Source organism: Macaca thibetana, chromosome 17, assembly GCF_024542745.1.
Source record: "Macaca thibetana thibetana isolate TM-01 chromosome 17, ASM2454274v1, whole genome shotgun sequence".
Taxonomy (NCBI): domain Eukaryota; kingdom Metazoa; phylum Chordata; class Mammalia; order Primates; family Cercopithecidae; genus Macaca; species Macaca thibetana.
This window is the reverse complement of record NC_065594.1, coordinates 5,756,055-5,770,005: the sequence shown is the minus strand read 5'-3', so window position 1 is coordinate 5,770,005 and position 13,951 is coordinate 5,756,055. Positions and strand designations below refer to the sequence as shown.

The 13,951-nt window shown below is 36.9% G+C and overlaps 1 protein-coding gene across 4 annotated transcripts in view; it reads right to left on the bottom strand.

Annotated features, from left to right (window-relative positions):
* CDK8 (cyclin dependent kinase 8) overlaps positions 1-13,951 on the bottom strand; it is a 152,850-nt gene that overhangs the window by 51,864 nt on the left and 87,035 nt on the right. For 3 of the 4 annotated variants that reach the window (XM_050766890.1, XM_050766891.1, XM_050766893.1), the window contains 2 exons: positions 6,926-7,036; positions 2,392-2,532 (listed from right to left, as the gene is read on the bottom strand). In XM_050766890.1, coding sequence (XP_050622847.1) covers positions 2,392-2,532; positions 6,926-7,036 — 252 coding nt within the window. Of the gene's footprint in view, positions 1-2,391; positions 2,533-6,925; positions 7,037-13,951 lie in introns of those variants that run through there. The other variant, XM_050766894.1, reaches the window with a different exon arrangement.

The following is a 13,951-nucleotide window of genomic DNA, read 5'->3' as shown; positions in this document are numbered from 1 at the left end:
AAATTGTTCAGAATTGTCAGCATATGGTGACAATAAAAAGCAACTAACTTTTAGTATGCTTTATTATTATTTTTAAATCATCTACAGACAATGCATCCCTTGTTGCCTATATTAGGGGGCACCGATCCTTCCACTCTCCACCACTTAGTACACCACTAACAGAGCCTTCTGAAATGATCGGTTCTACACTGACCCTATGTCAAAGAGAATCTACTTAAGGTGCATTAGTAGGAAGAGCTTTACCATAAGAGAGATAAAAGAAACTTGGTATCATAATTTTCACTACTATACTTAATACTACTCTAAGTGGCTTAAGTATATTTATATTATTACATGAAATTTAAATATTGGTTTTAAAAATCAGTCTGTATTTACCTAATATGCATACATACTTCAAGTGAAAAGAATAATTTACAAGAAAAAGAAAATGTAGAGCTATCTTAGCATAACTGACTCGATGGGGAAAAACATGTCCTTTAGCCACAGTTTTTTCTTTTAGACATCATAAAAAGGATGGGTAGCTCAAAAGTAGAAATGTTTTTCCCTAATTTGACTCCACCCCAATGGCCAAAATTTATTTTCAGCTTCATAAAATGCCAAAGGATTTGTCTGATTTCTGTTATGTAAATCTATTTTTTGTTTTGTTTTGTTTTTAAGAGATGGAGTTTCACTCTGTCGTCCAGGCTGGAGTGCAGTGGTGCCATCTTGGCTCACTGCAACCTCCGCCTCCCACGTTCAAGTAATTCTCTGCCTCAGCCTCCAGCGTAGCTCGGATTACAGGTGCCTACCACCAAGCCGGCTAATTTTTTGTATTTTTAGTAGAGACAGGGTTTCACCATCTTGGCCAGCCTCATCTTGAACTCCTGACCTTGTGATCCACCCTGCCTCAGCCTCCCAAAGTGCTGGGATTATAGGCACGAGCCACCGCGCCCGGCCTGTAAATCTATTTTTATAAGTAAAATATTCTAACTCTTAAAAATAAAAGCTTGCATAAAGAAACAAGTCCAACCAAATTTCTGCTGTGTTATTGGTCCTAGTCTAAATGCTTTGTAGGTATGAGAACTGGAGATAAAGTAACTAACTAACATTAAATGTGCTACAAGGCAATTTCCTAAAGCTAGAAGAAAGAAGTAGAAACTATGCCACTGGAACAGCACATTTGAAGGCCAGAGACTAAGCTCACTAAATTTGTGAAGAACATCTTTGCGAGAGACCAGATGGGCTCCGCCTCATGGCCTACAGGATATTTCCTTTGTATACAGGTGATTAGAGACAAAATCATCACTTTCAGCATTGTGTTTATATTTGTTTGAAATGACGGTGCTGTTATAAATCTTATTATAGTTACTATCTTTACAAAGAAAAGAACTATAAAAGCAATGTAATTATGTAGTAAGAAAGGGCAATTTGAAGTTTAGGTAACTGAAATCCATGAAAATTTAATGAATAATAATATGCTAGATCAGCGGTCCCCAATCTTTTTGGCACCAGGGATCAGTTTCATGGAAGACAGTTTTTCCACACAGTGGGGTGGGAAGGGATGGTTTCAGTATGTAACTGTACCACCTCAGATCATAAGGCATTAGATTCTCATACGGAGTGTGCAGTCTAGAACCCCTGCATGTGCAGTTCACAATAGGGTTCTGGCTCCTATGAAAATCTAATGCTGCCACTGATCTGACAGGAGGCTGAGCTCAGGTGGTAATGCTCACCCACCGCTCACCTCCCGCTGTGTGGCCTGGTTCCTAATGGGCCATGGACTGGTCTGTGGCCTGGGGGCTGGGTACCCCTGTGCAAGATGGGTGAAAAAAGGCATAAATGACTTTGACACATTAAATAAAAAGTCAGTTTCTTCCGTTTTTAAATTCTTCAAAGTTCAATGTACCTGAATACAGCAAGGCTTCTAATAATATACTTCAATTACGATTAATAAAGGCTATTGGCCAACAGACTGCTACTAACATAGAGGGGCTTAAAATATAAGCATACTGAATTAACATTTTCCTTTTCTAATATGTAAATAAGTATGCAGTAGGCTCCAAAAGTTTTACCTTCAAGTTATTATAAATATATAAATTTCTACAGTTTGCCTTGCATCTAATAATCAATGTAAAGCAAGCCAATGCTTTATTTATGAACTTAAAAGGAAACAGAAGCTTAGGAAAACAAATGTGTCTTATTTCACTTCAAAATAAATACCATCTAGTGTATGTCAAAGAAGCAGGATGAATTCTATAAAAACACTACTAGGCCATTTTTTGAGAATGTAGCGTTCTCACTACCTCTATAAGGTTTGCAGGCCTACATATAGCACTGGTATCTACAGACAACTAGAAAAGTATCCAACTGTAATGCATCTTTCTAATTTAAACCAATTACAGATCAACTTACCAAATCTCTGTGCAACACCCAGTTAGCATGCAGGTAGTGAATACCATCTAGGATCTGATACAATAGTGACTTCACCATTCCCCGAGGTAACTGAACTGGCTTCTTGTTTGCTTTAGAAGCTCTGTGAAACTTGATTATATGCTGAAAGAAAGAAAAAATATCACCAGAAGCTTAAAAAAAAGGAAAAGATCATTTGATATGTAATATTTTCCTAACAGAAAAAGAAACACTCAGGGATTCCCACAGATATTGAAAATACAATTTCATACTCTGCTGAATAACATAAACAACTTTAAAATTCCCTAATAACTGCAGCTAAAATTCCATTTCCTAAGCATATGACAGCATTTCAGGAAATAAATTATCACAAGAAGGAATTAGGAAATACTGTGCTTTTATTTTTACAGCGTAATTAAAAATCAATTACTTTCAGAGTATATTTGATTCCTGTTTATCTGGTAGATACAATGAAAAAAAAAAAACAAAGTTCAAGAGATACTTCTGGCTGGCTGACATGGTATAGAATGAGAACCTATTTATAACATAGGTTATAAAGAAAGCAAGTGGGGAGATGCTTCAATAAAATAACACAAGCACAAAGAAATGACATACCAGTTCACAGGGAAAAATGGAAAAATATGAAAGATTCTGAGGGGAAAAAAAATGCCTTGTACCATCCATCAAAGCTTTCTATGTATAATGTTGTTGGACATCCAGTAAAACAAAGCACAACTTTATACATAGAAAAATTACTTTATAAATGAATGTGCCTTACAAGTTTTTTTGAAAAGTTTCAAATGCTCATGATAGGAGGACTCATTTTCTTAATTGGATCACTTTTAAACTGCAGGAAAATCTGTAACTTGGCTGCAGTCAACTATGCCTTGCACACCATTGTACATATCCCTGAACCTAATATTGCACAGAGCAGACCCTCGGCCAATATATGTAAGTAAATATTAAGCATGTTCTTGAAATCAGTAAACATAATAAAAATAAGAGATATTTAACATTATAAGTTAACATTTTCACTTGCTATTTTCTTATGATACACAGAATATAATACAAGTAAGGAATAACTAATGATTAATGAGTAAAGGAGCTTTACTCTCCAAGGTAAAATAGATAGCAAGTACCCACGAGAAGGTAAAGTGTAGCAGTTTGCACCTATGTAGTGTGACTAATCTAAATGAGCAGCATTAACCGACTTTAATTTTCCTCTCAGTCTTTTTTTCAAGGTATTTAATAGCAGGCAAACAAAACAGAGCTACAACAATTTAATATCTAGACTGTTTTGTCACCTGTCCTAAAATATGATGTGACAATCAAGTCTGTTCTCCTTAAGATTCTTGGGCCGGGCGCGGTGGCTCACGCCTGTAATCCTAGCACTTTGGGAGGCCGAGGTGGGCGGATATGTAGGAGAGGTAAGGTAATTAATCAATTTCATATATATTTCTTCATGTACACTTTATTAGAGTATTACAAGTGATTTCTTTTACCAATATTTTAAAATGACAAACCCTACTGTCATCTTCTTTATATTCCAGGGCTACATAACAAATGCAAAGTACACATACCATGAAATCTCACCAATGCTTAAGTGATTTTTAAAAATAACTATTTTTATTGCGACTGCCTTGTTACCCTCTGCTGCCTAACCCCTACCAATTCACTTCAACATTCCAATTAAAATAGATAAAGGAGTGGGCTTTAGTAGGCTAAATTATCGTTTGTTTTTAATGAAAATGAACATTAAAAATAGTTATTTGGCTTAAATATTATTAAGATGACGATAAAGCTAATGAACTATTTATATACACTGTACAATATTACATGCAATAAAATTTGTTAAAGTATAATCATTGTACCTACATGTAAAATTAAATATTACAAACTAGCAGCTAGAAATCACATTGAGTGAAATATTATACTATCTTCTACGCTCTACCGTGGTTTATCACAAATCTTGTTTATGAACCAGCCTGGAAAATGCCTTAAGTTTAAATTATATGACTTCATTTCTTATGAGGCTCAGTATGGTGAGTATTCAATTTAATACTGGCCACGCTGATTTAACAGGGTTGATACGATTAGACTTATTTTAAAATAGAAGAACAGAAGAACCAAAGATTAAAAAAAGAAGAAAAAATTAATAATCAGCATGAACTTTCAAAAGAGTTTCATAAAAGAGAGAAAATTTCATGTGTACAAATTAAAAAGCATGGCCATGCTAATTTAGTAAATATAGATTAGTATGCAAATCAATACAATGTTTAAAGACATTATTAAATATCATTAAAAACCCAGTACACAGGAGTAAAGTAATTCTTAATGAATTAACACAAGGTAATGTTAGAGGTTTGGTTTACTTGTTTCTTAAACTATAATCTGTATTAACAGATGTTCTTTATACAGATTGGTAAGAATGTAACTTTTGTGAATATGTTTCAAAATTACTTTGGCTATCCTGTTATAGATTTTCTATATATATATGTATATAATATATATATCTCAGTCTTATCTGCAAGGTAACGTTTCAGATTTTTTTTAAAACATAAATGTTATATTTAACAAAACAGCAAATTTCATAGTTACCTAAGAGTTCCTCAAATACCAATTTAAAAAATAATCTGCTTAGTAAACTGCAAAATACTGAGGCTGGTGTTTGAATTTCAGCTACTTAGACAAGATTAATTTAAGTTCTTATTTTACAGTAATTTTTTTCAATATAGCATCATTTTCTGCATTGCATTAGATAAACTAATAAACCGGTTGGGCTCAGTGGCTCAGGCCTGTAATCCCAGCACTTTGAGAGGCCGAGGTGGGCAGATCACCTGACATCAGGAGCTAAGAGACCAGCCTGGTCAACATGGTGAAACCCTGTCTCTACCAAAAATACAAAACTTAGCCGGGCTGGAGTGCAACAGTGTGAACACGACCCACTGCAGCCTCGACTTCCTGGGCTTCAGTCCCATGAACAGCTGGGACCACAGGTGTGTGCCACTGAGCTCAGCCAATTTTTTTTTTTTTTTTTTTTTTTTGTAGAGATAGGGTCTTGCCATGTGGCCCAGGCTTGTCTTGTCTCAAATCCTTTGGCTCAAGTGATCTTCCTGCTTTGGCCTCCCAAAGTGCTGGGTCTACAGGTGTGACCCACTGAACTTGACCTAAAACTATTCTTATCACAGGTCAGAAAACAAAGAATAACTAAAAGTCTCAAGAGATATTAAAATTTATTTTCACACCAATCTCATTTTTTAATAGAGCTCTCATCCACAAAGAATTCCTCCAATGCAAGATTATGCCCAATTCAAGTAAGTACAATGCAGTCATGCACTACTTAATGAAGGGATACATTCTGAAAAATGTGTCTTAGGCAATTTTGCAGTTGTGTAAACATCACAGAGTGTACTTACATAAACCTAGATGATAGACTTTACCACAAACCCAAGCTATATGGTATAGCCTACTGCTCCTAGGCTACAAACCTGCACGTTACTGTACTGAATAAGGAAGGCAATTGTGACACAATAGTAACTAAGTGTGTTAGCTAAACAGATGTAAACATAGAAAAGGTACAGTCACAATATGGTACTATAATCTTACGAGACCACTATCATATATGCAGTCCCTAGTTGACCGTAACATTATATGGTGCATGACTATACTATATTGAATTACTGTCAATGAAAATAAGCATTAGGATATTAAATTCAATTGTGAATAGTTAATAATTAATAATAGTTTCCTACATTTGTATATTTCATTAATAAAACTTTTCAACTACAAGATTGTTCCTCAGAAAAACGTTGTTAAAAAAGGAAAGAATAGCCGGGCGAGGTGGCGGGCGCCTGTAGTCCCAGCTACTCGGGAGGCTGAGGCCGGAGAATGGCGTGAACCCGGGAGGCGGAGCTTGCAGTGAGCTGAGATCTGGCCACTGCACTCCAGCCTGGGCGACAGAGCGAGACTCCGTCTCAAAAAAAAAAAAAAAAAAAAAAAAAAAAAAAAAGGAAAGAAAGTATAACATTTTACAGATGGGGTAAATTACAGCTTCAAAGCCATTAAAAGATTTGCCTAATGCTATACGATAAATAATGGTAGAACTATTAGATCTCTCCAAAGATAGCATATTCATCCTCCTACATGAGGATACCACCTTCTCATTTTATATTCCCTTTATATGACGGAATAAAATGAAATATGCTACTTTTCTATTTTAGAGCAAAATTTTATAGATACTACAGTTACTTTTCATTTCATCAAAAACTGTATGAAGCAATATTGAATAGCTGTTTAACACTCTTGAGATTCTATTGTTTTCTTTAGTATCTGTTAAAAGATCAAAGTGACAATATTGAAAAGCAATAATACAAAGTCAAATAAATACTCTAGCCTTGGTAATGCCACCAACCACACTCCATGAGGTCACTTTTATTTTAAGAACGTAAGTCTCATAATAAGGGGAACACCTAATTGGTTTTAGTTACTCTTAACAATCCCTAACTGTTTGCTCATGTCTGCCAGCAATTCACCTTACCCAGAGGTCATGTTCAGCATAGTCAAACAGAAGCCACACCTTCCTATCAGCATGAGACAGAAACACCTTTTGAAGAGAAATGACGTTTGGATGCTTAAGCTCTCGAAGTAACTGCAAAACAAAGGAGATCCATTAACAATTTCTGTCACAAAAATAATGCTAAAAACCCCTACACCATTTGTAATTCAAAGGCAATACAAACCCACGGGTAATCAATCTTAAAAATCTAATAAGCACCCACACAATTTTGAGACAGATACTTCAGTAACAAATGAGAAAATATCTGTGAGGAAAAGACACTGAACAGGTATATCTGAGTAAATCTATTTTGTTGTTGTTTGGTTGGTTATTTTAACTTTTTGATTGTGGTAAAATATATATAACATAAAAATGACCACTTTAATCATTTGTAAGTGTACAATTCATGGCATCCTATAAGTATACTCACAATGTTCTGCGATCATCACCACTACCATTTTAGAATTTTTTTTGTCATCCCAAACAGAAACTCCGAATCCATTAAACCAGCGGTCCCCAACCTTTTTGGCATCAGAAATGAGTTTTATGGAAGACAAATTTTCCACGGATAATGGGGTGGAGGTGCAGGGCGGGGGCTGGGGGAAGGGGCGGATGGTGGATAGTTTCAAGATGAAACCGTTTCCCCTCAGATCATTCATTAGGCATTAGATTCTCAGAAGGAGCACGCAACCTAGATCCTTCACATGCGCAGTTCACAACAGGGTTCAAGCTCCTATGAGAATCTAATGCCGCTGCTAATCTGACAGGAGGCAGAGCTCAGGTGGTCATGCTTGCTTGCCTGTGGCTCACCTCCTGCTCTGCGGCCCAATTCCTAACAGTCCTGGTGCTGACCCACGCATCACACAATAACCCCACTGCCTTTTTCCCCAAGGCCCTGGTAACCTCTACTCTACTATCTGTCCCTAAGAATCTTCCTAATCTAGATATTGCATGTAAGTGGAACCACACAATACGTATCCTTTCATGCCAGGCTTATTTCACTTAGCCTGTTGCATTCTTTTATGGATAAACACATTCCACTCTATGCATATCTATATATATATATCACATAGCGTTTATCCATTCATCTGTCGATGTCCATGGGTTGTTTTCACCTCTGGTTGTTGTGATTAATGCTGCTATGAACATTAGTACATACTATCTGTTGAAACTCCCTGCTTTCAATGTTTTGACCATAAACCCAGGAGTGGAAATCCTGGATCAAATGATTGCTCTGTGTTTAACTTTTTGAGAAACCACCAAACTTGCAGCTGTACCATTTTACATTCCCATCTGCAATGCACGAGCATTCCAATTTCTTCATATCCTCACCAACACTGGTTATTTCCCCCCTTTTTTCCTTAAAAATTAACATATATCCTAATGAGTATGAAGCAGTATCTCACTGTGGTTTTGGTGTGCATTTCCCTAGTCAATAATGGTGTTGAACATCTTTTCATGTGCTTACTGACCATTTGTAGATCGTCTTTGGAGAAACATCTATTTAATAAGTCTTTTGCCCATTTTTGAATCAGGTTGTTTTGTTGTTGCTGCTGAGTTGTAGGAGTTCTTTACGTAGTCTAGATACTAACCCCTTATTAAATATGATTTATAAAACTTTCTCCCATTCTGCAAGTTGTCTAGGCTTTGACATCACATAACAATTGAACTTGAAACAAATCTGTAGTTCATAATCCTTTTTAGAAAATATCAAAGTATTTGCAACATTAGAAGATGCAACATTCATTAACACCAATTATCATATGAAAATTAAGTTCTGCAACCCTATGAGATACAGTACCTAATTTCAGGCATTTAAATTACATAGTAAAGTTGATTAAAATTTTGTAACTTTTCATAAAATAACAAAGAACTTAAACAGAGAGAAGTATCCAAGGAGAGCATATTTTCATGAGTTTGTGCTTTCTCATCTCATAAAAGGATGTTATTTTACTTAAAATATTTTATCTTCTTATCTTATGATAACCAAAGTGGCCTAACAATCCATCCAGTCAAAAACCTGGCCAAGCAAAAACGAAAACAACAACAAAAAGCCTCTCACGAAGCCCGATACTGTCTTTATCAGTTAAAACGTGTTTCAACAGTGCCTTCCAAATGTGCTTCAAATACTGGACAGCTAGGTGAGAAAATCAAGATCTTAAAATTTGTAACTTCAGTGCTTTTTGTGAGAACACTGCCACAAAAATAAGAATCAATGTAAATGTGAAGTTAAACACTATATTGGGGGCTTTGAAATGAACTTCAGCAAAGACTATAAATCAATTAAATATTCAGTCACATATTAAAGATTATTCTCTGGTGTGATAATTATTTTATTCAGAAGCAAGATTAAGTTCAGGTTATATTATTTCTGCTTTTAGAATATAATTTTCAAACTTATAAGACTTTAGCAATTATATACCAATCCTCAGAAACCTAAATGCTAGTATCTAAAATTGACCATTCCCTAATTAATAAACAACACAAATAATCTGACAGGGAAAGTCTAGACTTTGTGGTAATCCTGGATCTCCCAGCTGGCTCAAAGAGCCAAAGCTCGTGCTAAAGTAGTCTTAATTCTAGTTCACTGTTTTTCTATTATCTCAAAATTGGAACACACTCTTAAAGCTAGACAGCTATTTCAAATTCTTTCTAGTAATTGGCAGGGTGTAAATTATAAAAAACCAACACATTCCAAAGCGTTGGCAAAAGATCTCCACAATTATTAGAAACCTACATATAAAGTTATTCTTAGTGTCTCCTGAATTTTACCTCCAATGAAAGGTTTCATTTCACTCCTGTATTCAAAAAACTGCAGCAACAATTTGCTTAAGCACTTCTCCCAGATGCCAAGTATGGTACTAGGCATGTGACATGTATTATCTCATTTAATCATGAATTAGCCCTATGAAATATTTATATAACCCCTATTTTACAAATGAGAAAACAGGGGTTTCAGGAGGATAAATAATTTGCTCAAGGTTACATTCCTAGGAAGTGGTAGAATCAGCAATTAATAAATTAACTTTTAAAACACAAAGCCAGTACTTGTAACTACTACGGTCTAATAGCAATACCTCCCAAGAGCTAACATCCTAGAGGAATGGATTATGTCTGGATTATGTGTCTTTACAATCCAGAGACATAAATGTCTTAAATATATACCAGGTGGCGAACTTGACAATGGCAGGCACTACGTATTTATTCTCATGGCTGCATGGCCAGCTCCTAGCATAATGCCTGGTACTGCAGAGGCCCTTATTAACTATTTGATAAACACATGAATAAATGATTGTGTAAATTAACAAAATGTACAACTAAAGAAGGACACACAACCCACTCTTTGGCTTCTGATCTATGAACTAATATCCCTGCTTTCTTTATAAAACCAATCTACTTTGTTTTACTAAAATTTACCAAATTTTACTAAAAATATAAAAATTAGTGGCCAGGCACGGTGGCTCACGCCTGTAATCCCAACATTTGGGAGGCAGAGGCAGGTAGATCACTGAGGTCAGGGATTCAAGACCAGCCTGGCCAACATGGTGAAACCCCATCTCTACTAAAAATAGAAAAAATCTGTTGGGCGTGGTGGCACACACCTGTAATCCCAGCTACTTGGGAGGGTGAGGCAGGAGAATCGCTTGAGCCTGGGAGGTGGAGGTTGCAGTGAGCTGAGATCACACCAAGGCACTCTAGCCTGGATGACAGAGTGAGGCTCCACCTCAGTATAAAAAAATAAAAGCCAATCTACTTCATTAAATATCAGTTTAAAAAAATTCATCTATCTGATTAACCAGACGACAAATCTCTGAGAGTAAAGACTTCATCCTGAGTAAGGAACTGCTGCCAGACTAGTGAGTAACAGTGTTATGGACTGAATTGTGTTCCCCCAAAATTCCTATGCTGAAGCCCTAACCCCAGTACCTTGGAATGTGACTGTACAGTCACATGCTGCATGATGATGTCACAGTCAGTAACAGACAGCATATATAAGATTATAATGCAGTTGAAAAATTCTTATCACCTAGTGACACACAACCTTCATAATGTTGTAGCACAATGTGCATTACTCACGTGTGTGTGGTGATGCTGGTATACATACATGTATCACGCTGCCAGTATCAGACAAGTCTAGCAAATATCATTATATGCAGCACACAATGTTTGATAATAAATGCCTCTATAACTGGCTATGTTTTTATTACATTACGCTTTTTATCATTATTTTAGAGTGTACCCCCTCGACTTATTTTTTTAAGTTAACTGTAAAACATCCTCAGGCAGATCCTTCAGGAGGTAGTCTGAAAGGTACTGTTATCCTAGGAGAGGCAGCTCTATGTGAGTTTTGCCCCAATGAATTTTTTTTTGAGACAGAGTCTCATAGTGCCCAGGCTGAAGTGCAGTGGCATGATTTTGGCTCACTGCAACCTCCATCTCCCAGATTCAAGCAATTCTCATGTCTCAGCCTCCCAGGCAGCTGGGACGACAGGCATGCACCACCACACCCAGCTAATTTTTGTATTTTTTTTGGTAGAAACAAGGTTTTGCCACGTTGGCTAGGCTAGTCTTGAACTCCTGGCCTCCAGTGATCTGTATGTCCACCCTGGCCTCCCAAAAATGTTGTGATTACAGGCATAAGCCACCATGCCTGGCCTCCCTGAAGACTTTCTAGTGGGATAAAATGTGGCGGTGGAAGACAATGATATTCATGATCCTAAACCTGTGTAGACCTAGGCTAATATAAATGTGTCTTAGTTTACAAAAAGAAACACGCATTTGTATGTTCATTGCAGCACTATTCACAGTAGCATGAAGTCAACCTAGATGCCCAGCAACAGTGGACTGAACAAAGAAAATGTGGTACATATACACCATGGAATGCTACACAGCCATTAAAAAGAATAAAATGTCTTTTGCAGCAACATGGATGCAGCTGGAGGCCATTACCCTAAATAAATTAACACAGGAACAGAAAACCAAATACCACATGTTCTCACTCAAAAGTAGGTGCTAAACATTGGATAAACATGGACATAAAGATGGCAACAAGAGATACCGGGAACTACTAGAGGAGGGAGGGTGAGGTGAAGGGAAGGGGTGAAAAACTATCAGGTAACTATGCTCTGTATCTGGGTGATGAGATCATTCACACACCAAACCTCAGTCACATGCAATTTACCCATGTAACAAACCTACACATGTGCCCCCGAACCTAAAAGCTGAAAAAGTAAAAAACAATTTTTAAAAATAGAAAAAAGCTTATAGAATAAGAATAAAAATATTTTTGTACAGGTGTACAATGTGTATTTTAAGTGTTTTTACAATAGTAAAAAAGTTCATAATGTAAAAAAGTTACAGTAAACTAAGGTTCATTGAAGAAAGTAAAATATGTTTTATAAACTGAATGTAGCCTGTATGTAGCCTAAGTGTACAGTGCTTATAGTCTACAGTAGTGTACACTAACGTCCTAGGCCTTCACATTCACTCACTACTCACTGACGCCCTGAGCAAGGTCCAGACCTGCAAGCCCCATTCATGCTAAGAGCCCTGTACATACAGGTGTACCATTTTTTATCTTTGTTTTGGGGAGGGGGCAGGTTTGAACAAGAAAGAATTTGGGGTGAGTCCATAAAGTTTATTAAGAGAGTAAAGGAATAAAGAATGGCTACTCCATAGGCAGAACAGCCATTTTTAAAAAATCATTTATTCCATATTTTTACTGTACCTTTTCTATGTTTATTCCATATATTTACCATACCTTTTCTATTTAATATGCTCAGATATACAAATATTTAGCATTGTGTTACAGTTGCCTATAGTATTCGGTATAGCAACATGCTGCATAGGTTTGTAGCCTAGAAGCAATAGGCTACACACAGCCTGGTGTGTTTAGGTTCTACCATCTGGGCTAGTGTGAGTACACTCTGTGATGGCAGAACAATGAAATTGTCTAATGACGCATTTTTTCAGAGCATATCCTGCTAATTAAGTGACACATGACTGTATTTGGAGATAAGGCCTTTTAAGAACTAATTAGGTTAAAATGCGGTCTTCAGAGTGGGCCCTAATCGAATCTGACTGGCGTCCTCCCAAGAAGAGATGATGAGGACCTACAGAGAGACACCAGGAGTGCCTGTGAAATGATCATCTGATGAGACAGGAAGAAGGAGGCTATCTGCAAGCCAGAGAAAGAGGCCTCAGAGGAAACTAACCCTGACAGCACCTCGATATTAGGCTCCTAGCCTCCGCAACTATAAGAAAACAAACTGCTGTTTAAGCCACCCAGCCTGTAGCATTTTGTTAGGGCAAATAAAGCAAACCAGTACAGTAAGTAACTATTACTACTGAATAAGTAAAACATCTTTGTTGGTGGTGGTGTTTTGTTGTTGTTGTTGTTTTTAGGGAGACACGTTAGGAGACAGGTCACTTTGGGATTAAAAGAGAATAGCCACTGAGGATTGGTGATGGAACTGTCTCAGTGGACAATTACCTTGAAGTAAATATTTATACTGAAGAAATTCCAAAAGACCTGGGAGCTGTGCTGCACTTAGCAAGGCTAATATTTACTTAATTCCTACTACATGCCAGGGACTGTCCCATTTTACAAATGGGGAAACTGAAACACAAAGAAATCAAATAACTTGTTTTGGGTCCTACAAGCTAGTAAAGTGGCAGAGCCAGAGTAGGAGCCCAAGGAGTCTAGCGAGGTTGTTACTCCTCATGCATTCCTGTGTGTTTGATGCTCTGATGCTGACAGAGTATGCAGGCTTTCCCTGGTGACGAAAAGAACTTCAGCACTACATGACCCTATTTGGAGCCCAGAGCATGTAGATACTAGTTTTTAATACTGTAGAAGTTATTTTTTGCCTTTTCAAAGATTTTGTGTTAAAATATTTTGAAAACAGCCAGGCACGGTGGCTCCCACCTGTAATCCCAGCACTTTGGGAGGCTAAGGTGGGCGGATCATGAGGTCAAGAGACCACCCTGGCCAACATGGTGAAACTC